We start from the raw sequence: 26,720 nt of genomic DNA, 5'->3' as shown, positions 1-26,720 counted from the left end.
CCACAACAAAATACAGTAATGACAGAACTATCAGCACTGTGTCCTTCATAGTTATGGGGGCACTGTAGCTGAGAACATCAGTGGATGACGCACTGTTATGGGGGATCTGCTGCTGGAGGGCCACAGGTTGTGCAAACAGTCTTGTATGGAGACAGCAGTTTTGCACAACCTGTGTGGCTCTGTAGCTGTTGCCAAATTACAGCTCCCATCATCCCAACCTGTCCAAGCATGATGGGAGTTATAGTTTTGCAACAGCTGCAGGGCCACATTGACAGGTGACCCTGCAGTGGAATTTGCCTATGTTAATGTTAATGGGGGACACACTGGTCATGTGATGGAGGCACGTATGGGCCCACAGGCTTTCTTCTTCTAACGTGCCTGCATTGCCTGTACCCTCCTCCCTAGCACTATAGTATGAGATAGCAGGGACTCTGTTACTGCCTCCCTTGTTTTGCACCGCTGGGACACACCCTGTTCTCAGCCCAGGGCCCGCAGCATCGCCCCACTCTTGCTGCCACCGGCTTCCTGCAGCAGCCACCCTGCTCCTGCCTCCTGTAACCCCACTCCACCGCCACCACCTCCCCATCCCCCACCCCCCACCCCTCGTGAGCCAGGTAAGCTACATTCGGACTACAAGACACACCCCATTTTCCTCCCAAATTGGGGGGCTTGCGTCTTATAGTCCGAAAAATACGCTATTTTTAAATTATGTGGTAGATGCCTTCAGATGCTATCAAGAAGAGTAGAGCTGTTTACCCTTTCACAAGACGGCTGCAGACTCTTACCCTGTGTGAGTTCTTTTCATTGTTCTGTTTAATTCTTACTCGCCTCTTAGAGGCCATCCGTTTGTCATGTTGATTATGTTACTGTCTGTTGCAGCTCTCTCTCTGTTCTGATTTAGTGTTTTTAATTTCCTGTGAACTAGGAAATCAGTTTTAAACTTCTATTAGAATGTTTAAAAGAAGACTGAATGGACTGAGTGGTGGTCTAATGGGCTCACCTATGAGTCAAGTGCCCAGAGCTGTCATGCTTGGCCTTGTGATTTCCATTTTGGTTGCTGAAATGCTTTTTTTTTTTTTTTTTTTTTTTTTTTTGCTAATTTCCTGGTTCTGGTTAGAGCAGATATCAGTGTATCACAAAATAGAAAATATGAAATATGTAGAATATCTCATTTTGGAACCTTTCCTTTGGGTCACTTGGTTCCTGTTAACATGATACACTTGTATCATCTATCTGAAACTTAGATATATAATAGTTAAATTGCTCATTAACTTCTCCAACATCTTGCCAGGTGTTTTGCTTTGAAACTGAGTCATACAACTAAATAAACTGTATTAAGCTGTTGATTGCCAAAGCTTGTTTCTCTACTCTTTATTCAGATTTCTGTCATGGAGGAAGCAGGCAGTTTCAAAATCAGTTGAATGTTGACAAGACATTCTGCAGTCAATCCCAGTGTACATTATTCATTAAATCTTCAACATACATTATAGAATACCTTCTTTGTCTGGGATTATGTTGCAACAAATAAGAAAGAGAGGGTTTCTGTGTTTATGGGGCTTGTATGTTACCCAGTCATTCTCAGCTTTTTATGTGTATATTCAAATCACCTGGGAACTTTATTAAAAATGTTGATTCCAGTCCTGCCAGGTGGCTGGGTTGATTGGAGCATCTTCCTGTACATCAAAAGGTTGTGGATTCAATTCCTGGGCAGGGCACATACCTAGGATGCAGGTTCAATCCCTAGTTAGGATACATATGGGAGGCAAGTGATAGATGTTTCTCTATCTCGCTCTCTCCCCCCTACACTGACCCGCCATCTCTCTCCCTCCTTCTTTCCCTCCCTCCCTTCCTCCCTTCCTTTTTCCCTGAAAAATCAGTAAACATGTTCTCAGGTAAGAATTTTTTTTTTTTTTAATGTTGATTCCAGGGCCAAGCCCCTAGAGTTTTTGACTTAATAGGTCTTGAGTTGGGACTAGAAATATGCAATTAACAGACAACCCAATGATTCTAATGTAAGTGGTCCTCAGAGCACATTTTGATAAATCGTGTCACTGGTTGCCTCCAGAGAGAGGATCTGGATGTCTGGGGGTGACATTTTTAATCATGTATCCTATTAGGTGACTGTGTTACCTAATCAAAAATAAATGTGAGAATATAAGTCATGTTGTAACCATAGCTCTAAAAGTATACTATTAGTTACTATTGACTCAGATACCTCTTAAGCCTGCCTTTCTTTTTGACACCAATCAGCATATTCTAAAAGGTGGAGCTTTATCTCTTGTAAGCACGTTATTTGAATCTCTTTTCCCTTATTCAGAAGTTTGTGATACCACTTTATCATAAATTTCATTCTTACACATTCTAGGGTCTGTTTCTAAGCAGTCATCTTTCTTGTTTTATATCAGAAATGCACCATTTTAATTATTGTGGCTTAATAACAAAGCTTAATTCCTAGAATATTATGATCCCCATTATTATTGTTCTTTACATTTTCTCTTAATTCTTCTTACCTGATTAGTCTCTCATCTCAATTTTAGAACAATTTTTTATTTTTTCAAATATAAACTTTGCATTATCTTTTTTATTTTTGTAAGATTTTATTTACTCATTTTTAGAGAGAGAGGAAGGGAGGGAGAGGGAGAGAAACATCAATGTGTGGTTGCTTCTCTCGCCCCCTACGGGGTCCTGGCCCACAACCCAGGCATGTGCCCTGTCTGGGAATAGAACCAGCAACCCTTTGGTTCACAGGCCAGCACTCAGCCCACTGAGCCACACCAGCCAGGTCTAGAACAATTTTTTAAATTCAGAATACTCCAGTAAAAACATTTTTCTAAAAAGTTTTTAGGAAGACTTAATTAGCTTCTTAGCATATTTAATCTTCCCATTCAGATACACAGTTCTCTCCATTTACTCAAGCCTTCCTTTATACTTTTTCATAGCAATGTGCACTTTTCTTTATATAGGGTTGGACCTTTTTTGGTAAGGGTTGCTTTGTGTACTTATATTTTTGTTGCTATTGCTAAGCTTTTTCTTTAAGAAAGTATTTTATAGCTGGAACATAGGAAAGCTCCTTTTGTATATTTGCACTGTTTCTGGTCTATCATTGTTCAGTTGTTTCTTTTTCTTCTTAGTGTATTATTATATTGCCTGAAAATATATGTAGACATTTAAAATATTTCATTAGCATATGAATTTTAGAAGAGTTTAATATGACCATGTTTTTGAGGCAGGAAATAGTCAGGAAGGAGGAAATTCCAGAGGTGCCCCAGGGCAAAGGTAAAGGATAGCAATACAGGACAGAGATGGATTGTTTCTGCTTTCTGGAAAAGCACTGAATCATGGTGAATCATGAATGTACCTGTGCAGAAGTTTTTACATGACCCCTGCTTCATTATAACAGCATTATAATAAAATAACATTGTGGGTCCCCCTTCCCCGGTGGCCAGTCAAGGAAAATCTTGGGAGACCACATGTGCAATAGCTTTAAAGTAGTACAACTATGTGTCCATGCACAAATAAAAGCCCACCAAAACTATCCAGGAAGTATCTGCCCTGTAAGAATAGACTCCCTCTAGCCCCTGAGGTCAGTCTCTGCTTGGAGGTGGCCTGCAGAACTCCCATGTTCTGTGGAGTGCACTGTCACTTAATAAATCTGCTCTCTCTCCTTCTGCTATAAACTCTCTGTGTGTTCAGTTCAATTATTTGTCCACGATCACCAAGAACCTGGTTACCTGTGCCCACCTGTGACGTATTTATAGTTATCATTCTCTGAAAAATATAAAATAAAACTTCTGTGACCTTAAATTCCTGAGATTATTGGTCAATGATAGAGAATAACTTAAAAATATATGTACTTAGGTTGGGTTTATTGATTTCTCCACAGGGAAAACAAAATTCAGCAGAGGAACCTAGGTTATAAGGCTGGGCTCTGTTTCTAAAACAAATACCACAGGGTTTCACAGGTATATACATATGTGAAGACTTATCAAATTGAACACTTTACCTATCTGCAGTTTCTTGTATGTCAGTTATACTCCAATACTGCTTCAAGAAAACAATATCACAAAACATTTGCTTGAGTTAGGTTTCCTCCCTAATAATCTTGCCTTCATTTGCTCTCACTGAAGATTTCCATTATAGCTTTTGCTGGTGGACTTTAAAATGAGTGTAAATCAGTTGTTAACACAGTACCTGACAGACAGTAGACACTCTGAATGTATTGAGTGGAATGTAATTGAGTAATATATTGGATTGTTTTTTTCCTTCTTTAACATGTTGCTTGCAGCAGTGACTTTAGGTGGCTGTTGGAATACTGTAGTCCTCTAGTGAGAGATACAGGAGAGATGGAAATGGAGCAACAACAGAGGGAGCAAGAAATGGCTTTGCTGGGCAGGTGATAGCCCAGGGAGGAGTGTGCCTTGCAAAAGGAGGAGTGAGTGTTAGAAAAGAAGGTGGCAAATTCCAGGAATGGTGAGGAATCCTCAGAAGTTTCACCTCTTTTTATTTCTTGCCCACTCCACCAGCTTGTCGCTTTTTCATTTTGGTTTTTCTCACAATTCCTAACACTAGGTCTGGTTTATATTAGGTTTCCAGAACCATTTTGAGTTCATTGTCATATGTACTCACCATTCTGCCTTCCAGCTGGTACTGTGTAGCTTCTCTTTATCTCTTATTTTATTGCTCTCCCTGACAGTAGTCTCTCCCCTACTCTGGCTCACTCTCCTTATTGCTGCTGAGTTAATCTCTATTTTAAAGTGAACTCTTTCCTGTAGTTTCCCTGTTTTAGCAACTGATTCCTAATAGTTTAGTTTGGCATACATGAGCTTTTATAGCCTGAATTAACAATCTTTTTACTACTTACTCTTCACCTACCCTCCCTCTCCCCCTCCTTCCTCCCTCTCTTTCCTTTCTTCTCTTCCTCCTCCTTTTTCCTCTAATTCTAGCATTAATTTTTTGTCACTGTATCAGAGAAGTTTATATCCAACTTTTATTTTCATTTCTGAATATAAAGTTTAAAATTCTGCCAATTTGAAATGTGCAAAATTTTTTCTCATCCCTCTCTTCATCCTCTTGATGGAAAGAAATTGAGACCATATGGCCTGAAAGCCCATTCCCTTTGGACAGTCTGAAGGACTGAATCAGTAGGGAGTCCTTCTTTCTCTTTTTGCTGTTCCAAATGGCAGTCTAAATGACTTTCATTCCTTAATATCATAGCAGCTGGTCCTAAACAGAGCACTTTTCCTTTAAACCTAACCACTTCCTCTGATTTTTTTCCCCTTGGCTTGATTTAATTCTAGTTAGCATCAGAATCCCTTTAATTTTTGAAAGTTGTTGAAACAACTTCTTGAAATTTACCCTTATCTTTTCAGAAATTCTCTCTAAATCTCAGTGCACATTGGTGGCCACATACTGCCAGATTATTCCCATCTCTATTCAGCACTTACAGTTTTATGGATTCACTAATGAAGTAGCCATTTGCTATATTTGCTTAGTCACCATAGCAACAGTGTCTTAATGTACACCTAAGTAGTTTCCTACAGTTTGATATTGATATGCAGCTAATAATTCTGATTTCTACTCAAAGGTAATTGAAATTTGCAGAATGGTATTTTTTAATTTGTTGAATAGAAGTTGTTTAATCCCCCTCTTGTATTCTGTTGGCACCCTCCAGGTAGTCATAGGATCATAGAAATTTTACTTTGGGAAAGTGATTTATACTTGCAGTATATATCACAGTGGCTGGCTAGGGAAACATTGTTTCTGTCACCATAAATTTATTTAATGTCTAACCTAAATATATTTAGGAGTTAGAGAAATTGATGAGGAAGTTAGTAGTTCAGACTGCTTAATAATCTTAAGTGCTTAGCTTTAAACCATTTTAAATAATTATGATTATAAACCTTTGACTTAATAATAAATAGGAAAATTGCAAAAGTACTTCTCATCAGAGTAATTTTTCTAGTCTTGTATTGTGTTATTTCTATTAGGTCAGCCTCCTTGACCTACATTACCACATTCATTTCCCCTCCTACACACTCACTTTAAATTCCTTTAGTCATGTGGCTTAGCTGGTTGGAGCATCAGCTGTTACCAAAAGGTTGAGAGTTTGAGTCCTGATCAGTGCATGTACTCGGGTTTTGGGTTTGTTCCGAGTCCAGGTGCAGGCGCGGGTGACGCCCCTGTCTGGGCAGGTGTGATCCCCAGTCTGGGCCTGTAGGGGAAGCAACCAGTCATTGCTTCTCTCTTGCATTGATGTTTCTCTCTTTCCCTTTCTCTCTAAAAGTAATGGGGAAAAAACCCTTGGGTTAGGGTAAAAAAAAAATTTCTCTAGTCAGTACTTAAATTAACAGTAACATGAATCTTTTCATTTTTTTTAATTTATTTTCTTCAGATTTCACATAGTAAAACTTACAGAAAATGCACATTCTCTAACATACATTATTTGGAGAAGATAGCCTTTTCATGGTGATAGAATTCAGTTTCAAGAATCTGATCTAGTCTTTTTAATTTTTAAACTAATTTTTAGAGAGAGAGAAAGAAACATTGATTTGTTGTTCTACTCACTTATGTATTCTTTGGTTGATTCTTGTATGTGCTCTGACTGGGGATGAAACCCACACCCTTGGCATATCCAACAACGGGATAACCAACTGAACTACTTGGCCAGGGCTGATCTAGTCTTAAATGTTGTAAAGATCATTTCTAGCCCTGATGGGTGTGGCTCAGTTGGTTGCGTGTTGAACTGCAAAGCAAAAGGTCACCCATGTGATTCCTGGTCACGGCACATGCCTGGGTTGCAGGTTCAGTCCCCCAACTAGGTGCATACAAGAGGTAATCAGTCGATGTTTCTCTCACACATCAATGTTTCTCTCTCTTTTTCCCCTCCTTCCCCTCTCTCTAAAAATAAATAAAATTTTTGTTAAAAAGTTTATTTCGATACCAGCTGTTATAAACATATAAAGGCTCTCTTTAGACTATAAGTCTGTTTCATACCTAAATTGCTTTTATCAAATATGCTCCATACTTTAACCCCTTCCTGTGAATTAAACCTAAAACTCACTTTCCTTTATTCATATTTTCATTCTGATCTGCGTGAAAATACAGCAAGTTCAAGCCCTTGTTTTTTTCTTGGCTCTCAATATTGACCATTGGCATATTTTACATAGTATGTGTTTATTTAAGTATATACATATACATCATACATAATTTCTCATTTGTTCCTGCTTAACTTAGTTGTTAAATGGATTATGCCAGAGGAAAGGTTGTAGGGTCAGTTGCCATTTGGGGATGTTACTTTGTACTGTTCCATGGACACAGACTTAGCCTTTGCCTTCAGCTAACACCACTAGCGGGAACTGAAGGAAGGAGCTTGGTATAAAACCATTACCACAACTGGAAAAAATAATATAGGAGTTTATGTCTCATCATCTTCCTGTTGATATTCATCCTTGTCAAAGATGTCTACAACAGCAACATTTATAAAGATAAATGACTCAGCTCCACATCACATCAACAGTTCAGCAAAATGAAATAGATTTGTCCATCATTTCTCGAATATACAGCATGGCTATAAGTAGCTTATATAACACTTTGTACCATTCATGCATGTTGGTGATGCAGAATACATTTTTATACATTTCTTTGGGGCCCATAATAGTATGCATTTTGTGACTAACCAGAGGTACATGAAGAATAGCCTGATGTCTTTAGCATTTTATAGGATTTACAGGCTATTCAATAAGTGAATAAAAGGTGAAGCTGCTTTTAATTAGAGCTGGCAGTGCAAATGAAATAACAGAGAGTCTAAATCTATAAAGCATCGGTGCAACCAAACAAAAACAAAGTGGAGATTCATCTGCCTGCTGCCACAAAAGCCAGACTTGTGAGACAGATGCTGGTGTGTAAGGAAAGAGGTTTTAACCTGGGAGAATGGCAGACTCCTATCTCAAAGCCCATCTTCTCAGCAAGATCAAGACAAAAGCCAGTGTCAAGAGATCCTGCTCCAATTGAAAGTACAGTCCTCTGGAGCCTGCAGGTGGCTGCTAAATGGTCACAGTCCCCATCCACATAGCTTAGCTTGTTTTGGGCAGCTCTCCATTTCAGGATATTTCCTGGAACCTGTGTGTGGAACCCACGAAGTCATGGGCCATGCAGCTGCCAGGGTCCGTGCTCCCAGGTGAGAGAGCATGTGAACTCAAGGTCTAGTGCATCACCAGGTAGGGGAGGGGGATGGAGAGAGACAGACTCCCCCCTGGAGGCCAGGAAAGTGTACCTTGTGAGTCCAGGTCACTAGCAAGCAGAAGCCTCTTTGTTCCCCCTGCTATTGTCTTAGCTTGGGTGTGGGACAGGCTAGGTGCTTTCTCAAAACAACCAGTCAACCCCAAACTTTCACACACCTCAGGTGGGTCTCTCAACCAATCCCTTCTTTCCCCGGGCTAGACTGACAGGCCTCTTTGGTCCAGCACCTCTCCCTGTGCCATTTGACCTCTGTGTTGCATGTGCCTGCCTTCTGGTCTCACCCACAATCTGGGTCTGAAATAAGGAGGGGCAGGTCTTTTTTGCTATCCAATTATTTTCCTAGTTTCTGCCTCCAAGAACCACCCCCTGCCACCATCTTGGCTAATGGGGGAGACTCCCTGGCACTCTGGGCAGACTGTCTTCTAGTAACTTGAAAAAGCAGTTTGTACCCAAATCTTGTTTAGAAACTCTTTTCCTATTTGCTTATTGTTCTTGTTCTAAGATCAGTATTAAAAACCTAAGTTTGAATTGAAGCAGGTAATATTTTATGTACTTTAGAAATATAAAACTGAAACACTTCTGTAATGCTTTTCCTCTACTAATAGCAAGAAAGTTATATTATTGAATTCATAAAATGATATATTTAGTTTTTAATAAGTCTGTCCATAGGCTCTTTGTAAGAGAAAATTTGCATGGTGGCTAGGTAACTTCATGTATTACATAATACTCCACCAAATGATATTAAAACAGAAGGCTGTTTATCAGTAAGTCCATGGGTAAGCAGTTTGAGGAGCTTACAAAAAAGTAGTTACAGCTGAATGTCTGTTGAGAGGGCTGGCAACATGAGGTGACAAAATTATAAAGATCTTAGTGTAATAATTATTCTCAGCACTTTATTAGTATGATAAACATATAGCCATCAGTAGTTCTGTTACAAAACTGAGTTAACTTTATTATATTAATGGTAATTTATAGAGATTTCTTTTTTTTTTTCCCTAAAGATTTTATTCATTCATTTTTGGAGAGAGAGGAAGGGAGGAAGAAAGAGAGGGAGAGAAACACCAGTGTGTGGTTGCTTTTCACATGCCCCCAACTGGGGACCTGGTCTGCAACCCAGGCATGTGCCCTGACTTGGAATCGAACTGGCAACCTTTTGCTTTGCAGGCCAGAGCTCAATCCATTGAGCCACACCACCCAGGGCTAGAGATTTCTTTTTTAATTTGAAATATTAGTATTTATAAATATAAACTCTGTGTGAGACTTTAAACTCTTAAAACCAAACTGCAACCTTAAATTCATTTATCAGTATGAATGCATTTCAGTCCCTAATGAAAAGAAATGGCTTTTGCATTGTTTATCTTACAAGTCGTGCATTGGAGTTCATCATCTTGGCATAGTGAAAGGCCTGAGCTTTCTTCTTGGCTTCTTAGGGCAAATTTAGAAGGGAAAAAAGGGTTACTTATCTTTATTTTTATTTCTAATGTGTTATTAGTGGTTTTAAATGCTAGTGAACCTAACAAATTCAATGGGAATTTTATTAAAGTAATTATGTTCATATACTTTAACTTCTATATCTGCTTCATGCCTTTGCTATAATACTTATTTTACTGTTTTTCATAAAAATTCTAAAGCTAAAAATTAGAAAAATAGAAAAGTGGTACTAAAAAGGAACTCTTATTGTGGCAGTCTTCTACCTAATTGCACTATCTAGATTTTGTTTAAATCTTTTTAGAGAAAGTAGCCAATATAACTATTTCAGATCAAAAATGCTTCCAGTCTGTCCAGAAAAAGTCCAGCCACTGTTAACATAATGACAGTGGTTTGCAGAATATTGATATAATCTGTCAGCCAAGGAGTAGACTGGAATGTGCATGTGTGAACGATGACTTCACCATACTAGTCAGTGGGGGCAGTAGATACTGTTGAGTGCGCATGTGTACTGTGTGATTGTCACATACAAAACAACTGAGCCACTAGTGCAACAAATCTGCATCAGATTTTGCGTCAAGCTTGAACATGACTCCATGGAAACAATTTGGATGATTCAGAAGGCCCCAGCTATGGGTAACTGGTGATTGGTAGCTTCATTATGACAGTGAAGCATCGTGCATCACATCTCATGCAGTTTTTTGGCGAAACATCAGATCACTCAGGTCACTCAGTCCCCCTACAGCCCAGATTTGGCTCTCTGAAACATACCTTTTCCCAAAACTAAAATCAGCTTTGAAAGGGAAGAGATTTCAGACCATCAAGATTCGAGAAAACACAATGGGGCAGCTGACGGCAATTGGGAGAACTGTGTGAGGTCCCAAGGTGCCTACTTTGAAGGGGACTGAGGCATTATTGTCCTATATACATGTTTCTTGTATCTTGTATCTTCTTCAATAAATGTCTCTATTTTTCATATTGTATGTCTGGATACTTACTAGGCAGACTTCGTCAGTGAAGAGCACTGGACAAGGAATCTTGAATTTTTTTTTCCCTCTCTGCCTCTGACCAACCGTATGGTCATGGACAAGTAACCATTACAATGGAACTAACTTAATGATTTGAATTATATTATTCTCCTATAGAAGAATTCAACTCATTATTAAGTCTTTCATGTTGGGTGCTATCAGGTTAAATTATATGAAATTGCTAGTTCTATAAAAAATTCAAAAAAAATCACAGAGAGGGGAAAGGAGGGAGAAAGAGAGGGCAAGACATGTCAATGTGAGAGGAAAAAACATTGATTGTCTGCCTTCAGCAACCAGGCATGTGCTCCAACCTGGAATCTAACCCATGACCTTTTGATTTGTGGGATAATGCCCAACCAAATGAGTCACACTGGCCAGGGCTCGAAGTTTCCTTGTTTGTTATGTGACTTTGGGCCAGTGTATTTGCTCTCTCTCACAGTCAGTGCCAGTGCTTTCTGCTGTTCCTGCTTCTCTTTGCCATGAAACTTTTCTCTTACTCACACTCTCCAAATGTCAGCTCCTTTTCCCACTTGGGAGGCATTGTTTACTTCCTTAACTGCTTTACTCTCTCACTTTCAAAAGTGAAAGCAAACTCTTAAGACAGTACACATTCTTTTGTGAAACGTCATTTTAATAGCTTAAATTGCAATCAAGTGCAGCTATAGCACAAAAGATAGATAAATGCTAAAATAAGGTTATGTACATTACAAAGTAACTCCTACATTGGCAGTTGCTCATGGAAACATTTATTGTTAGGTGTTTTTGTAGTTGTTTAATTCTGTACTTGATAGACAGATTAGCAAGGCAATATTACTTAGGGTTTTCTGCTTAGGCAAAAAAAATAGTCTACATGTATAAAATCAGGCATTATTGTGTATTTGTTAATATAGTATTCGGTCTTTTCCTTTGTAATCTGATTGTCCAATAAAGGTGTCATTTGTTCATTTGCTTAACAAATATTTATTGAATTACTTTGACATGAGAAGTACAGTACATACTAATGAGATTTTAAAAAATCTGTTGGCTAATAAAATTTTTCCCCAATCTGTCAAGAGCTTAGAGCAGTAGAATTTGGCTTTCTTTTTTGTAATTTTGTTAGATCTTAGCGAAGTTCATCTTTTAAAATATTTGGGTGATATTTACGTTACTCTTTCTTTTTACATGAATTTTATATTTCTAAAATACACTTAAGTATTTGAATTCCCAGTATAGTACATAAATCTTCTTTAATTATATGTTATTGATTATGCTGTTATAGTTGTGCTGATTTTCCCCCTTTTGCCCTCCTTCCACAAAGCACTGCCCCATGCCCCATGCCCACAGGCAATCTCCCCACATGGAGTCCATGGGTCATGCATGTAGGTTGTTTGGCTACTCCTGTACTTTACATCCCCATAACTATTCTGAAATTACCTATTTGTACTTTTTTTCTTTTTTTAAATATATTTTATTGATTATGCTATTACAGTTGTCCCATTTTTTCTCTCCCCTTTATTCCCCTCCTACCTGTACCCCGCCCCCCACCATCATTCCCTCACCTTAGTTCATGTCCATGGGTCATACAGTAAGTTCTTTGGCTTCTCCATTTCCCATACTATAACCTCCCCCTATCTATTTTGAACCTACTATTTATGCTTCTTATTTCCTGTACCTTTTCCCCCATTCTCCCTCAACCCCCTCACTGCTGATAACCCTCCATGTGATCTCTATTTTTTTTGTTTTTAGGATTTTATTTATTTCTAGACAGAAGGGAAGGGTGGGAGGAAGAGAGGGAGAGAAACATCAATGTGTGCTTGCCTCTAGTGCGCCCTCTACTGGGAGCCGAGCCCTCAACCCAGGCATATGCCCTGGCTGGGAATTGAACCATCGACCCTTTGATTTTCAGGCTGGTGCTCAATCTACTAAGCCACACCAGCCAGGACCAAGATCTCTATTTCTGTGAATCTGTTCCTGTTGTAGTTGTTTGCTTAGTTTGTTTTTTGTTTTTGTTCTGTTTGACTTGGTTGTTGATAGTTGTAAGTTTGATGTCATTTTACTGTTAGTATTTTTGATCGTCTTCTTTTTCTTAGGTAAGTCCATTTAACATTTCAAATAAGGGGCTTGGTGATGATGAACTCCTTGAACTTGACCTTATCCGGGAAACACTTTATCTGCCCTTTCATTCTAAATGATAGCTTTGCTGGATAGAGCAATCTTGGATGTAGGTCCTTGCCTTTCATGACTTGGAATACTTCTTTCCAGCCTCTTGTCTGTAAGTTTTCTTTTAAGAAATCAGCTAGTAGTCTTATGGGAACTCTTGTGTAGGCAACTGTCTCCGCTCCTCTTGCTGCTTTTAAAATTCTCTCCTTATCTTTAATTTTGGGTATGTAATTATGATGTGCTTTGGTGTGTGCTTCCTTGGGTCCAATTTCTTTGGGACTCTCTAAGCTTCCTGGACTTCCTGGGTGTGTATTTCCTCTGCCAGATTAGGTAAGTTCTCCTTCATTATTTGTTCAAATAAGTTTTCAATTTCTTGCTCTTCCTCTTCTCCTTCTGGCATCCCTATGATTTGAATGTTGGAATATTTAAAGTTATCCCGGAGGTTCCTAAGCCTCTCCTCGTTTTTTTTTTTTTGAATTCTTGTTTCTTCATTCTGTTTTGGTTGAATGTTTATTTCCTCCTTCTGCTCTGAACCATTGATTTGAGTGCCAGATTCCTTCCCTTCTCTGTTGGTTCCCATATTTCACTTTTCAGAGCCATCACTTTTTCCTCTATTTTGTGATTGTATTCAACCATTTCTGTGAGGACCCTGATTACCTGTGTTTTGAACTCTGCATCTGATAGGTTGGCTATCTCTTTATCACTTAGTTCTGTTTTTGCACTTTGATCTGTTCTTTCATCTAGGCCTCTTTTTTTTTTCATCTCGGCGTGCCTGTTACATAGTAAGACGGAGAGCCTTAGGTATTTGCCAGGGCGAGGGAACCCCTGTTGCTGTGTTGTGGCTCTATATGTGGGGAAGGGATGTGAGAGGGAACAGTGCTACTTGCTTGGCTCTTGACTGGCTTTCAGTCACTTCCCCCTCTACTCACAAGCAAATTGGGACCTTCTGGTGCTGATTCTTGGGTAGGTAGTTTTGTGTACTTTCTAGGGCCCTGTGGGTCTCTCCAATGAACTCTCCTGTGAGACTGGGAGTTCCTCTAACCCCCTCAACCCCCACAGGTTTTTTCAGTCAGAGGTTTTCAGGCTTTCTTTCCCTTTGCTGGAACCCTGGGTTGCGTGGTCTGTCTCACTCCCCAGTTGTTCCTCCCAGTTTATCCTTGGGAAAATGTGGGACCGCCAGCTACTGCCTTGCCCAGTTCACCAGCTGCCACCTTGCCACAAGTCCTTTTCACCCTGGCTGCCCATCTCCACTCCTCCTACAGGTCTGGATGAAAGTCTCTTTTTTAACTCCTTGGTTTTTGGACCTCCATACAGTTCAATTTTTCTGGCAGTTCTGGTTATTTTTTGTTTTTAAATTTGTTGTTGTCCTTTTTGTTGTGCAAGGAGGCAAAGTGTATCTACCTATACCTTCATCTTGGCCGGAAGTTATTTGTACTTCTTAATACCCCACCTCTTCACTATTTTCCCACACCACCCTCCTATCTGGCAATAATCAAAACTCCCTCTGTATCCATGATTCTTTCTCTGCTCTTCTTTTTTGCATAGTTTGTGTTTTAGGTTCAATTGTTGGTATGGTACATTTGCATTTTTTGCCATTTTATTGTTCCTGGTCTTTGGTCTTTTTCTTTAAAAAGTCGCTTTAATATTTCATATAATAATAGTTTGATGATTATGCACTCTTTTCGTTTTTTCTTGTCTGGGAAGCTCACTCTCTGCCCTTGGATTCTAAATGATGCATTTGCTGGGTAGAGCAATCTTGGCTGTAGGTCCCTGCCTTTCATGACTTTGAATATTTCTTGCCAATCCCTTCCAGTCACAAAGTTTCCTTTGAGAAATCAGCTGACAGGCTCATGGGAACTCCCCTGTAGGTCACTAACTACTTTTCTCTCGCTGCTTTTAAGATTCTCTCATTATCTTTAACATTTGGCATTTTAATTATGATGTGCCTTCGAGTGGGCCTCTTTGCCTCCATCTTGTTTAGGATTCTCTGCTTCCTGGACTTGTATGTCTGTTTCCTTCACCATATTAGGGAATTTTTCTGTCATTTTTTCAGATGTATTTCCACTATCTTGCTCATTCTCTTCTCTGTCTGGCACCCCTGTGGCACCCCTATGATGTGGACGTTGGAACACTTGACGTTGTCTCAGAACCTGCTTATACTATCCTCATTTTTTTAAATTCTTTTTTCTTCTTGTCCTAATTGGTTGTTTTTTGCTTCCTCATGCTGCAAATCATTGATTTGATTCTCAGCTTTATCCAATTTACTGTTCCCTGGAAATTGTTTTTCATTTCAATTATTGTATCCTCTGTCTCTGACTGCATCTTTTTTATGCTGCTGAAGTCCTCACTAAGTTCCTTGAGCATCCTTATAATCAGTATTTTGGCTCTACATCTGATACATTGCTTAAGTCCATTTCAGTTAGCTCCTTTTCTTGAATTTTGATCTCTTTTTTCATTTGTGCAGTGTTTCTTTGTCTCCTTGTTTTGATATCCTTTCTGTGTTTGTTTCTTTGTATTAGGTAGAGCTGCTATGACCTTCTGTCTTGGTAGTGTGGCCTAATGTAGTAGGTATCCTGTATAGTCCAGTGGCACAGCCTCCTCTCTCATCTAAGCAGGGTACTCAAGGTGTACCCTTCATGTGGGCTGAGTACACCCTTCTCTTGTAGTTGAGCCTTGGTTGCTGTTGGCGGATCAGTGGGAGGGATTTACCCAGGCCAGTCAGCTGCAAGGACTGGCTGTGAGCAGTTAGCACCAACCTCCTCCCTGTATGGATTTTCAGCTATTCAGGGGCAGGGTGGCTCCAGAGTGGTCTATAGCTGTCCACTGGGTGAGCTAGACCTGGGTTTCCAAAGTGGTGTAGGCCAAGGTCAGCCCCCACCTTTGTTCTGTCTGGGGCTACCCTGACTGAGCTATAAATCAATCTGTGATGGCTGCTACTTGTGCTCAGATTCCCAGGTGAAGCCAAGCTGTGAATCTAGGCTAATTGCAGGTAGTACCAGGCCTGGGGCACACTGAGAGCAGTTGTTGCTTGTTTAAGAAGATTTAGGAAGTTGTGCAGCTTAAGCCTAGACCCGCCATTCATATGGAAAAGCAGCTTGGGTTTCGTGGGGCAGAGTCTCTAGGGATCTCCAAGGCAGGTCAAACAGTGTTAGCCAGGTTGATAGTCTCAAATATGGCACCAGCTTGCTGGCTCTGCAGGGAAGGGTTTAGAAAAGGGACAATGGCCTCTGCTCACCTTGATGCCAGACACTTTAGTTTCTCCCTGTATACCACTGGTGCCTTCCAAGTTGCTACCCTGGTGCTGGAGCTCAAAGGGAGTGAGTCTGTGTGGGGGTTCTTTCAGAGGAACTGCTTGGGGTTCCAGCAGTTTTTCCCACAACTCAATCGTTGCTAGTTTTTTCAGCCAGAAGTTGTAAGACTTACTACCTTCCTGGCATTGGAACCCTGGCCTGGGGGCTTGTGTGGGGCTGGGACTCCTCACTCCTGAGATACTCCTCGCCAATTTTTATCCACCTTGTGTGTGAGGGACCAGCCCATTCCACATCTGTGCCTTTCATACCAGTCTAGATGGATGTGGTTTCTTTAATTTCATAGTTGTGAGAAACTTCCATTCAACTGAATTTCTGATGGCTCTGAGTAATGGTGGTTCTTTATTTTAGTTGTGATTTTGGTGTGGTTGAGTATATAAATTTTAAAATACAATGAAGAATTTCAAGTAAAATTTTTTTGATAAATGTGATTATGAGCCCTGGCTGGTGTGACTCAGTGGATTGAATTCCAGCCTGCAAACCAAAGGGTCGTAGGTTTGATTCCCAATCAGGGCACATGCCTGGGTTGCAGGCCAGGTCCCCAGTTGGAGGCGCACGAGAAGCATCCACACATTGATGTTTCTTTTCCTCTCTTTCTCCCTCCCCTCTCTCAAAAAATAAATAAAACCCAACTGATTCTTTAAATAATAATTCTTGAAATACTAGTAGTTCAGTGAGTCCTAGCCCTCTTAGAATGTAGAAGTACATTATAAACTGTCCTGAAGTGGTGGTAGTAATTAGCACCAAGTATTTTTTTTTTTTTATGGTTTATAAACCAAAGGTAAAACAAGCCTGGTGGCATCTAAATAATTACAGATATTATTTTTCTATTACTCTTTCTTGAAAGTAACACTACATTTTAAATTTTTCTAAAAAACTTAAGACCAATTTTTTTCAGTGGTCAGGATAGTAAAGCTTTTGGCTTACTCCCAGTGCGGCCTGTACAGCCTACGGCCAGACAGTCCAATATGCAGTTTGCTGTTCAACCAAGTGTTTCCAAATCATATTATTTGGTACAAGCCCAGATAAATTTTAATTTCGCTTTGAAGGCATGTTGAGGTCAGTGATGTTTAATTTAGTGTATTGTTCAGTGGTGAAGTGGAGTTTCAGGTTGTTCTGACACTTCATAAAATAATGTTAAGTGAATTAATTATTAAGCAGAGAACCCTGCTAAATTATTTTTAACTATTCAAGGTTAATTAAAGAATCTTAAGATATAGTTCTTTAAAAATATGTTATATTTTCAGTCCATAGATTAACCTTTTGAGTTTTGAATCATAAGATATCCTCTTTTAATTAAAACAAAATTTAAATATGTAATAAAAAGGTTAAATTTTTATATGAGCTTTCTTTTTTATAAAATGTTAATTCAGTGTATTTCTTTATATACTTAAAAGGTTAATAAATACTTTGAGTATAAAAATGGCACGACACTCTGGATGATGGCATTTGCTTTTACATCTGTTGTGTTAGAATTGAAAGGAAGGTATGCCACATGAACCTGCTGTCATGATCCAGTGGCTGGAAATAAATTCTTCAGGTAAATTCAAGTGTAAGAGTATGACAAGAATAAGCTACCGTTTATAAAAAGGCACACTTCCCTAAACAAACTGAAACCCTGAGGAATTTTCAAATTGCAAAATAATGGGAAGAATCATTTAATGTGGATGAAAGGACCTGGCACATGCTTTCCTCTTTGAATATCTCATTAAGATTAAATTGTGGAGTGAGGGGATTGAGACAGGGACAATGATTTAGTGGCAGCATAACAGATAGATTACCATTTAGAGAGGCCAAACCCCTGACAACTGGTCGTATTAGGGGTTAGAGCTAAGGTTAGAACACAGAGGTGATCAGGAAGAAGCTGCCACTTAGCTATATTATTTTTAAAGTGTTTTTTTGTAAGAAGTTACACATGCTTAATTCTAATACTTTGTAAACATTCCTATATGTCTTCACTTTATTCCCTCTAAATGGTTATCTCTTTATCACTTGGAGACCTCCTACCAGCTTGGAGGAGTCACTTTCACCCAGTCTTCTTGCTCGACCTCTCACAAGCATGAGCAGTTCTGCTCCAGTTTACCCTCCAGTGCACACCTTGGAGTAAATATTTACGTCATTGCAGCATTCAGGAAGTTGCCATAATAACCATTCCCCTGTCTCTTTTCAGTACTGCAATTATTAGTTATAGATAAGCATTTGTTCAATGTTGGTCTTCCACTAGAGAAAGTCTTTCTTTTCTTTTCTTATCCTCACCTGAGGACATGTTTATTGATTTTTAGAGAGAAGGGAAGGGAAGGAGAGGGAGAGAAACATGGATGTGAGAGGAAAAAATAGATTGGTTGCCTCTTGTTCATGCCCTGACGGGACCAAACCCACATTCCAGGTATATGCCCCAACCAGGAACCAAAGCTGAAACCTTTTGGTTTACTGTACGATATTCCAACTAACTTAGACACACTGGCCAGGGCACAAGTCTTTTTATTTACTGAGTCATTCCCAACCTCTAACCCAGGACCTGGCAGAGATAGGTGCCCAATAAACACTTGTTGGGTGATTGCCAGCAGGCAGCTCCTTCTGAAATCTGGTCATGGCACTGCTGTGGCCTGATGCAGATGTGGGAGATAAGCAGGGACTAGATCCTAGAGGTACATGAAATCATGTGAAGAAGGCTGTTTCATCTAAGAACAGTAAACAGGCCATTGAAGGATTGTAAGTCCAAGCCCATCTTTGGGTAGACATCTCTCTTCTAGACCTCTAGATAGTGCTTTCTTCATGGTTCATAGAAAGTGTATTTGTCACATGAAAAGCAAATTAATGTTTGAATTATGATTATACATACAGTAAGTTTCTATAGCCATTTCTAGAGGACTTTATTACACTTTATAAATAATTGGAAGAATTAAAATATTTATATTTCAGTATAGAAATGATTATACTGAATTTGGGTTTGTAGGAAAAACAAAACCTCTAGTTTTGTGTAGCTTTCAATTTATAAAGCATTTAGGAGATATCTAATATCTTCTGAGTAATTTAATATACCTAAAAATAGGCAGAAGCTAATAAACTTCATCCAAGGAATTAAATAATAAGAATGTTATTAAAACTTCAGGTTTTGCTTTTGAAAGAATTTTAAAGAAAATTATTTTTAGTTCCTATATTTATTTATTTTGGCTTACGCAGCAGAAATTTGTTTTCTCACAGTTCTGGAGACTTGAAGTCCGAGATTAAGGTGTCTGCAGGATTGGTTCCTCCTGAGGGCTGTAAGGAAAGGATCTCTTCTAGGCCTCTCTCCCTGGCTTGTGGATAGTCATCTTCTGGCTTCCCATCCTCTTCCCTCTGTACAGATCAGTGCCCAAATTGCCTCTCTCCCACCTTTATCTTGGATCCTTGAAATGCACTGCTTTTCTTTTTCAAGTATATTTTATTGATATGCTATTACAGTTGTCCCACTTTTCCCCCTTTGCCCCCCTCCGCCCAGTTTCCCCTTTTCCTCCTGTAATCCCCCTACCGCTTAGTTTTATGTCCATGGGTTATGCCTCTTAAGTTCTTTGACTTCTCCATTGCCTACACTGTTACTAAGATCCTCCAGCCTATTCTGTACCTACCCAGTTATGCTTCTAAATCCCTCTACCTTTACCCCCCTTCTCCCCCTGCCCCCTCCCAGCTGATAACCCTCTAAATGATCTCCATATCTATGATTCTATTCCTGTCCTAGTTGTTGGCTTAGTTTGTTTTTGTTTTTCAGGTTCAGTTGTTGATAGTTGTGAGTTTGTTGTCATTTTAATGTTCATAGTTTTGATCTTCTTTTTCTTAAATAAATCCCTTTAACATTTCATATAAGGGCTTGGGGATGATGAACTCATTTAGCTTTACCTTGTCTGGGAAGCACTTTATCTGTCCCTTAGTTCTAAATGACAGCTTTACTGGGTACAGCAATCTTGGTTGTAGGTCCTTGCTTTTCATCATTTTGAATATTTCTTGCCATCCCTTCTAGCCTGCAAAGTTTCTTTTGAGAAACCAGCTGACAGTCTAATGGGAACTCCTTTGTAGGTAACTCTCTGCCTTTCTCTTGCCGCTTTTGAGATACTCTCTTTATCTTTATGCTTGACATTTTAATTATGATGTGTCTTGATATGGACCTCTTTGTGTCCAACTTGTTTGGGACTCTGTGTGCTTCCTGGACTTGTATGTCTATTTCCTTTGCCAAATAAGTTTTCCATTTCTTGGTCTTCCTCTTCTCCTTCTGGCATCTCTATGATTCGGATGTTGGCACTTTTGGAGAGTCTCAGGGTCTTCTTAAACTCTCCTCGTTTTTAGAATTCTTATTTCTTCATTTTGTTCTGGTTGAATATTTAATTCTTCTTTATGGTCCAAATCGCTGATTTGAATCCCGCTTCCTTCCCTTCACTGTTGGTTTCCTGTGCATTTTTCTTTATTTCCGTTACTAGAGCCTTCATTTCTTCCCTTATGCTTTTGCTGTATTTATCAATGAGCTCTATCGATGAGATCTTTGAGCATAATGACCACCAGTGTTTTTAACTCTGCGTCTGATAGGTTGGCTATCTCCACATTGCTTAGTTCTTTTTCTGGGGTTCTGTTCTATTCCTTCATTTGGGCCATATTTCCTTGTCTCCTGATTTTGGCAGCCTCCCTGTGTCTGTGTACTAGGTAAAGCTGCTTTGATTCCATTTTAGTGTACCTATTCAGTCGGATTGGGCAGAGCCTTGAGTATTCACCAGGGCAGGGCAACTGTGGCTCTGGGGGTGGGGGTAGGATCAAAGGGATTATGCTGTTGCTGGCTGACTTCTGGGTGCTTGCCTGGCCCTCACCTCGTTTCCAGTCACTTCACTCATTTTGCACATACAACTGGCACCCTTCCAGCTGCTATCCCGGTTGTGGTTCCCAAATGGGTGGGTTTGCATATGCACTAACAGTTTCTTCTGCCGCCCCAGCCCCTGCTGGGTTTATCACCAGAAGTTATGAGGCTTTCTTTTTTCCAGCACTGGAGCTCTTTTTCTGAGGCTGTGAGGTCTGGCCTGAGGCTGGGCTCACTCACTCACAAGGTGTGTCCCTATTTTTTATCCACCACTCGTGAATGTAGGCTGTTGCCTCTCCGCCCCTCCACCCCAGCTCCACACTGAGTCCTCTCTGCCTTACTCCCTGTCTCTGCCCCTCCTACCTGTCTGGATGAATAGGCTGTCTACCTAAGCCTCCATCTTGACCAGAAGCTAATGAACATGCATTGCTTTTAAATAACCAATATGTTTATGCTTTCAAATTAACCTAACAAACTTTTTTCTTTAAGAAAGTATACTCCCTCTTTGGATTATAAATATAATAGATGCTTATTGCATGAAATTTAGAAAACATACAGAAATCTTAAAATGCATTAATTCTAATCTCTTCCTTCACAGCTTTCATGTTCCATTCTTTTTAAAAAAAAAAAAAAGCAAAAAACCTTTTTTGGTATTTATTGAGTAGGCAACTTTCTAACATGATTCTCAAATTCTTTGCTGTGACCATTGCAGCCCACTACTTCCTTTTGGGTCCATTTTCCTTTTTTTTTTTTTTTTAAAGTTGATTTTTAAAGAGAGGAAGGAAGGGGGAGAGAGACATCAATTTGTTGTTCTACTTGTTTATGCATTCATTGGTTGCTTCTTATATGTGTCCTCACCTGGAGCTTGAACCTGTAACCTTGGCATATCAGGATGATGCCCTTACCAACTCGACTATGCAGCCAGGGCTTTCATTTTTCTTCTTACTGTAACAAATCCTTGAGTAGTTTTTTCATTAAGGATCTATCAACGATAAACTGCTTTTTTGTCCAAAAATACTTTTATTTCACTCATACTCTTCAATTATACTTTAGCTAGATATGGCTGGTAATATTTTTTCTTATAGTGCTTTAAATATATTCTTGTATTCTGACATCTTGCTGATGAGAAGTCTACAGGTACAGTGATACATTTGGGTTTTTTAAATAGTCACCTTGAAAAACTACTTTTTTCACCCTTAAAATGTTTTCTGGATTTAGTATGCTGATATACCAAATGAATTAGTCTAATTTTTAAAATAAAGAGTAAATGGTAAAGTGCAAGTCATTAAATATGGTAACATTTAATCAAAGCAAAATTACCTAAGATTGCTACTTGAATATATACTTACTGATAAACTGCTGTATTTTGTAATATGCGGTACATAGTCCTTTGTTTATTTTTGGCTCTTTTTTCAAAAGTGGAATTTTGATCCTGGCTGATGTGGCTCAGTTAGTTGGAGCATTGTCCCTTAGATGAAAGGTTGCGGGTTCATCACCAGTCCAGGCATGTACAGTCCCCAATCTAGGCGTATATGGGAGGCAACCACAATGTTTCTGTCTCACATCGATGTCTCTCTTCCTCTCTCTAAAAGCAATGAAAAATGTTCTTGGGTGAGGATTATAAAAAATGGTAATTGAATTATAATTTAATACAGATGGAGTCCTAAAATAGACCAATGCTATCCAATAGAAGTTACTTTGATGATAGAAATGTTATATATCTGCATTGTCTAATAAAGCCACCACTAGACCCTGAGTGGCGATACATTATCTTTTTACTTACCCTTATCTCTTGCCAAGTGAAGAAGTTTTGAATTAATAACTTGGGTAGTTCTAAGCCATATGATTTAAGATAATTCATTTTTACAATGTAAATTTTTTTCAGAAATTTAAAGATGAGTAGCTTCTTTGACTATACAATATAGGGTTAAAAGTACATTGAAATTAAGAACAAACTGACAGCAACCAGAGGGGAGGGGATAATGGTGGGGGGAGGGTGAAGAGTTTACAGGAACAACTATAAAGGACACATGGACAAAAACAAGGAGGGGTAGAAACGGGAGGGAAGTGGGGATGGCTGGGGTGATGGGGAGGGGTGAGAGGAAAAGACAGAAAACTATACTTGAACAATAAAATTCAAGAATATTTTTAAAAAATAAAAATAAAATAATTTTTAAAAAGAACTAGGTTATAGAATTATAATGAGAGTGTATGTTTAGCTTATGGTCTGATTTCTACATTATAATATATTCAGGGTGTTTTTGAAGTGTTATATTAAGGTTGATATATTTTCTAAGGTTACTTTTTATAAAGTATTAGTTCTTGAATGAGGAGGATCATAGGAATAACTCTATAGGTTTCACTCTACTAAACAAGTGAACTTGTTAATAGCGTCTTCTATTTTTCAGATTACAAATAGAAGAATCTTCTAAACCTGTAAGGCTATCACAACAACTGGACAAAGTTGTAACAACCAATTACAGACCTGTTGCCAATCATCAATACAATGTAAGTCTATCTTTCTTTTTTTTAAATATGTTTTATTGATTATGCTATTACAGTTCTACCATTTCCCCCCCTTCACTCCCCTCTGTCCTGCACACCCCCTCCCACCCGCATTCCCCCCCTTTAATTCATGTCCATGGGTCATACTTATAAGTTCTTTGGCTTCTATATTTCCTATACTATTCTTACCCTCCCCCTGTCTATTTTCCACCTACCATTTATGCTACTTATTCTCTGTACCTTTTCCCCCTGTCTCCCCTTCCCACTCCCCTGTTGATAACCCTCCATGTGATCTCCATCTCTGTGGTTCTGTTCCTGTTCTAGTTGTTTGCTTAGCTTGCTTTTGTTTTTGTTTTAGGTGTGGTTGTTAATAAGTGTGAGTTTGCTGTCATTCTTACTGTTCATATTTTTTATCTTCTTTTTCTTAGATAAATCCCTTTAACATTTCATATAATAAGGGCTTGGTGATGATGAACTCCTTGAACTTGACCTTATCTGAGAAGCACTTTATCTTCCCTTCCATTCTAAATCAGAGCTTTGCTGGTTACAGTAATCTTGGATGTAGGTCCTTGCCTTTCTTGACTTCAAATACTTCTTTCTAGCCCCTTCTTGCCTGTAAGGTCTGTTTTGAGAAATCAGGGAATTCCTTTGTAGGTAACTGTGTCCTTTTCTCTTGCTGCTTCTAAGATTCTCTCCTTCTCTTTAATCTCGGGTAATGTAATTATGATGTGCCTTGGTGTGTTCCTCCTTGGGTCCAGCTTCTTTGGGACTCTCTGAGCTTCCTAGACTTCCTGGAAGTCTATTTCCTTTGCCAGACTGGGGAAGTTCTCCTTCATTATTTGTTCAAGTAAGTTTTCAACTTTTTGTTCTTCCTCTTCTCCTTCTGGCAACCCTATAATTCAGATGTTGGAACGTTTCAAGATGTCCTGGAGGTTCCTAAGCCTCTCCTCATTTTTCCGAATTCTTGTTGCTTCATTCTTTTCTGGTTGGATATTTCTTTCTTCCTTCTGGTCCACACTGTTGATTTGAGTCCCAGTTTCCTTCGCATCACTATTGGTTCCCTGTACATTTTCCTTTGTTTCTCTTAGCATAGCCTTCATTTTTTCATCTAGTTTTTGACCAAATTCAACCAATTCTGTGAGTGTCCTTATTACCAGTGTTTTGAACTGTGCATTTGATAGGTTGCTATCTGTTTGTTGCTTAGTTGTATTTTTTCTGGAGCTTTGATCTGGTCTTTCATTTGGGCCATTTTTTTTGTCTTGGCGTGCCTGTTAGGTAAAGGGGCAGAGCCTTAGGTGTGCACCAGGGCGGGGTAATGCTGGTCTCTGTGCTGTGACTCTGTACGTGGGGGGTGGGTGGAGAGGGAGCAATGGCGCCTGCTCCACTCTCTGCCCGATTTCAGTCACTCCCTTTGCTACCCACAATCAAATTGGGCCCCTCTGGTGCTGATTCCCGGGTGGGTGGGTGGGCTTGTGCACGCTCTAGGCCCCTATGGGTCTCTCCAATGAACTCTCCTCTGAGGCTGGGAGTTTCTCCACTGCCGCCTCAACCGCCACAGGTGTTTTCAGTCAGAGGTCTGAGGCTTTATTTCCCCAAGCTGGAGCCCTGGGTTGTGCAGTCTGTTTTGCTCCCCCACCGTTCCTCCCAGTTTATCTATGTACGAATGTGGGGCTGTGGGGTCTGCTAGCTGTTGCACTGCCCACCCCATTCCACAATCCGCCACCTTGCTGGGTCTGCTAGCCACCGCCCTGCTGTCAGTCCTCTCCGCCCTGGCTGCCCATCTCTGGCCCTCCTACCAGTCTGGATGAATGTTTCTTCTTTATCTCCTTGGTTGTCGGACTTCCATACAGTTCGATTTTATGTCAGTTCTGGTTGTTTTTTGTTTTTAAATTGTTTTTGTCCTTCTTTTGGTTGTGCAAGGAGGCACAGTATATCTGCCTATGCCTCCATCTTGGCCAGAAGCCCTTAAAGCATTAATTTTGACACACTAAGTAGAAATAGAAGCATTGGGCACTGGGATCTTTCGCAAGGATTTAAAAATTCAAATCATGATAATCAAGGTTGTCCTGCTTGCTTCAAAAGTTAAAAGTCTCCACAAAGATGGCCTTGACAGAGCCATCAAAGTATTTCTGTGCAGAACCACCCAGAATTTGCAGACATCTGTGTTATAATATTTTCATTGGCAGTGACTGACACAATTTTAATGATTAAGGTTTCAGTATGGCATTTGAACATCTCTATACCACATCTACAATGGATTTTAATTACTTGGTTGCATTTTAGTCTTGAATAATTTGTCTTCTATTCTTAAGTAAAATTTCATATGATGGATTTTTTGGATTATAAAAATTTGTAACTGGAGATTACATTTAAATTTCTGAATTGATGTTTATTTCTGTACAGCTGGGTCATTGAGGATACATATAAGTTCAGTAATGAAAATTCACATAATATAAAAGCTATTTCTAGTCCAATAACTATCCTACTAATTAATATCTTGTGGTAGCCACTAACAAGTTATATATCTGACTGCTTTGAGTATCATTTTCTTTTTTTTTAATATTTTGTTTATTTTTAGAGAGGGGAAAAGGAGAAAAAGGAAAAGAAGCATCAGCGCACGAGAAGTATATTGATCTGCTGCCTCTCACACGCCCCCAACTGGGGATGTGGCCTGCCATCCAGGCATGTACCCTGACCAGGAATTGAACTGGCAACCTTTAGCTTTGCAGGCCAGCTACTTTACCCACTGAGCCACACCAGGCAGAGCTGCATATCATTTTCTCACAATGCCAGTGTGCCAGTGCACCAGTGCAAAACATAATGCTCAAAGGGAAAAGAGCTAAAAAGAGAAGAAATAACATTATCTCAACACTGTAGTCTTCTAAATAGACTAGTTCATATCACTTCCAGTTTACGTATAGAATTAATTTTATTTGTTGTACAAAATTATAAGTACAATATTAAGATTATCTTTCTATACCATTTAGTTTTAAAATGAAAAATCAACTCAGGAACATCAGTTTTGTCCCGAGTATAAAATTATTAGTAATTTAATGACCATGGAGATCATTAAAATCCCTTCTGTAATTACATATTTATATTAGGAGTACCTGATGCCACAGAGCAGAATTTGGATTATGAGCCTATCTTGGAAATTATCAAAGAAGATTTAAATAAGGCTGTAGTTAAATTTTGGGGGTTTTTTAAAAGACTTTGTTGATTTATTTTTAGAAAGAGGGGAAAGGAGGGAGAGAA

At 39.3% G+C, this 26,720-nt stretch overlaps 1 protein-coding gene across 2 annotated transcripts in view; it reads left to right on the top strand.

Moving 5' to 3' along the window:
- GTF2F2 (general transcription factor IIF subunit 2) overlaps positions 1 to 26,720 on the top strand; it is a 169,488-nt gene that overhangs the window by 115,714 nt on the left and 27,054 nt on the right. Inside the window, exons 6-7 of one of the 2 annotated variants that reach the window (XM_045202408.3) lie at positions 23,369 to 23,468; positions 26,044 to 26,147. In XM_045202408.3, the coding sequence (XP_045058343.1) occupies positions 23,369 to 23,468; positions 26,044 to 26,147 (204 nt within the window). The remainder of the gene's footprint in view (positions 1 to 23,368; positions 23,469 to 26,043; positions 26,148 to 26,720) is intronic. The other variant, XM_024569570.4, reaches the window with a different exon arrangement.

The sequence above is a fragment of the Desmodus rotundus genome, chromosome 13 (genome assembly GCF_022682495.2).
Source record: "Desmodus rotundus isolate HL8 chromosome 13, HLdesRot8A.1, whole genome shotgun sequence".
Taxonomy (NCBI): domain Eukaryota; kingdom Metazoa; phylum Chordata; class Mammalia; order Chiroptera; family Phyllostomidae; genus Desmodus; species Desmodus rotundus.
Note: the sequence above shows the minus strand (reverse complement) of the source record. Positions and strands in the feature narration are given on the sequence as shown.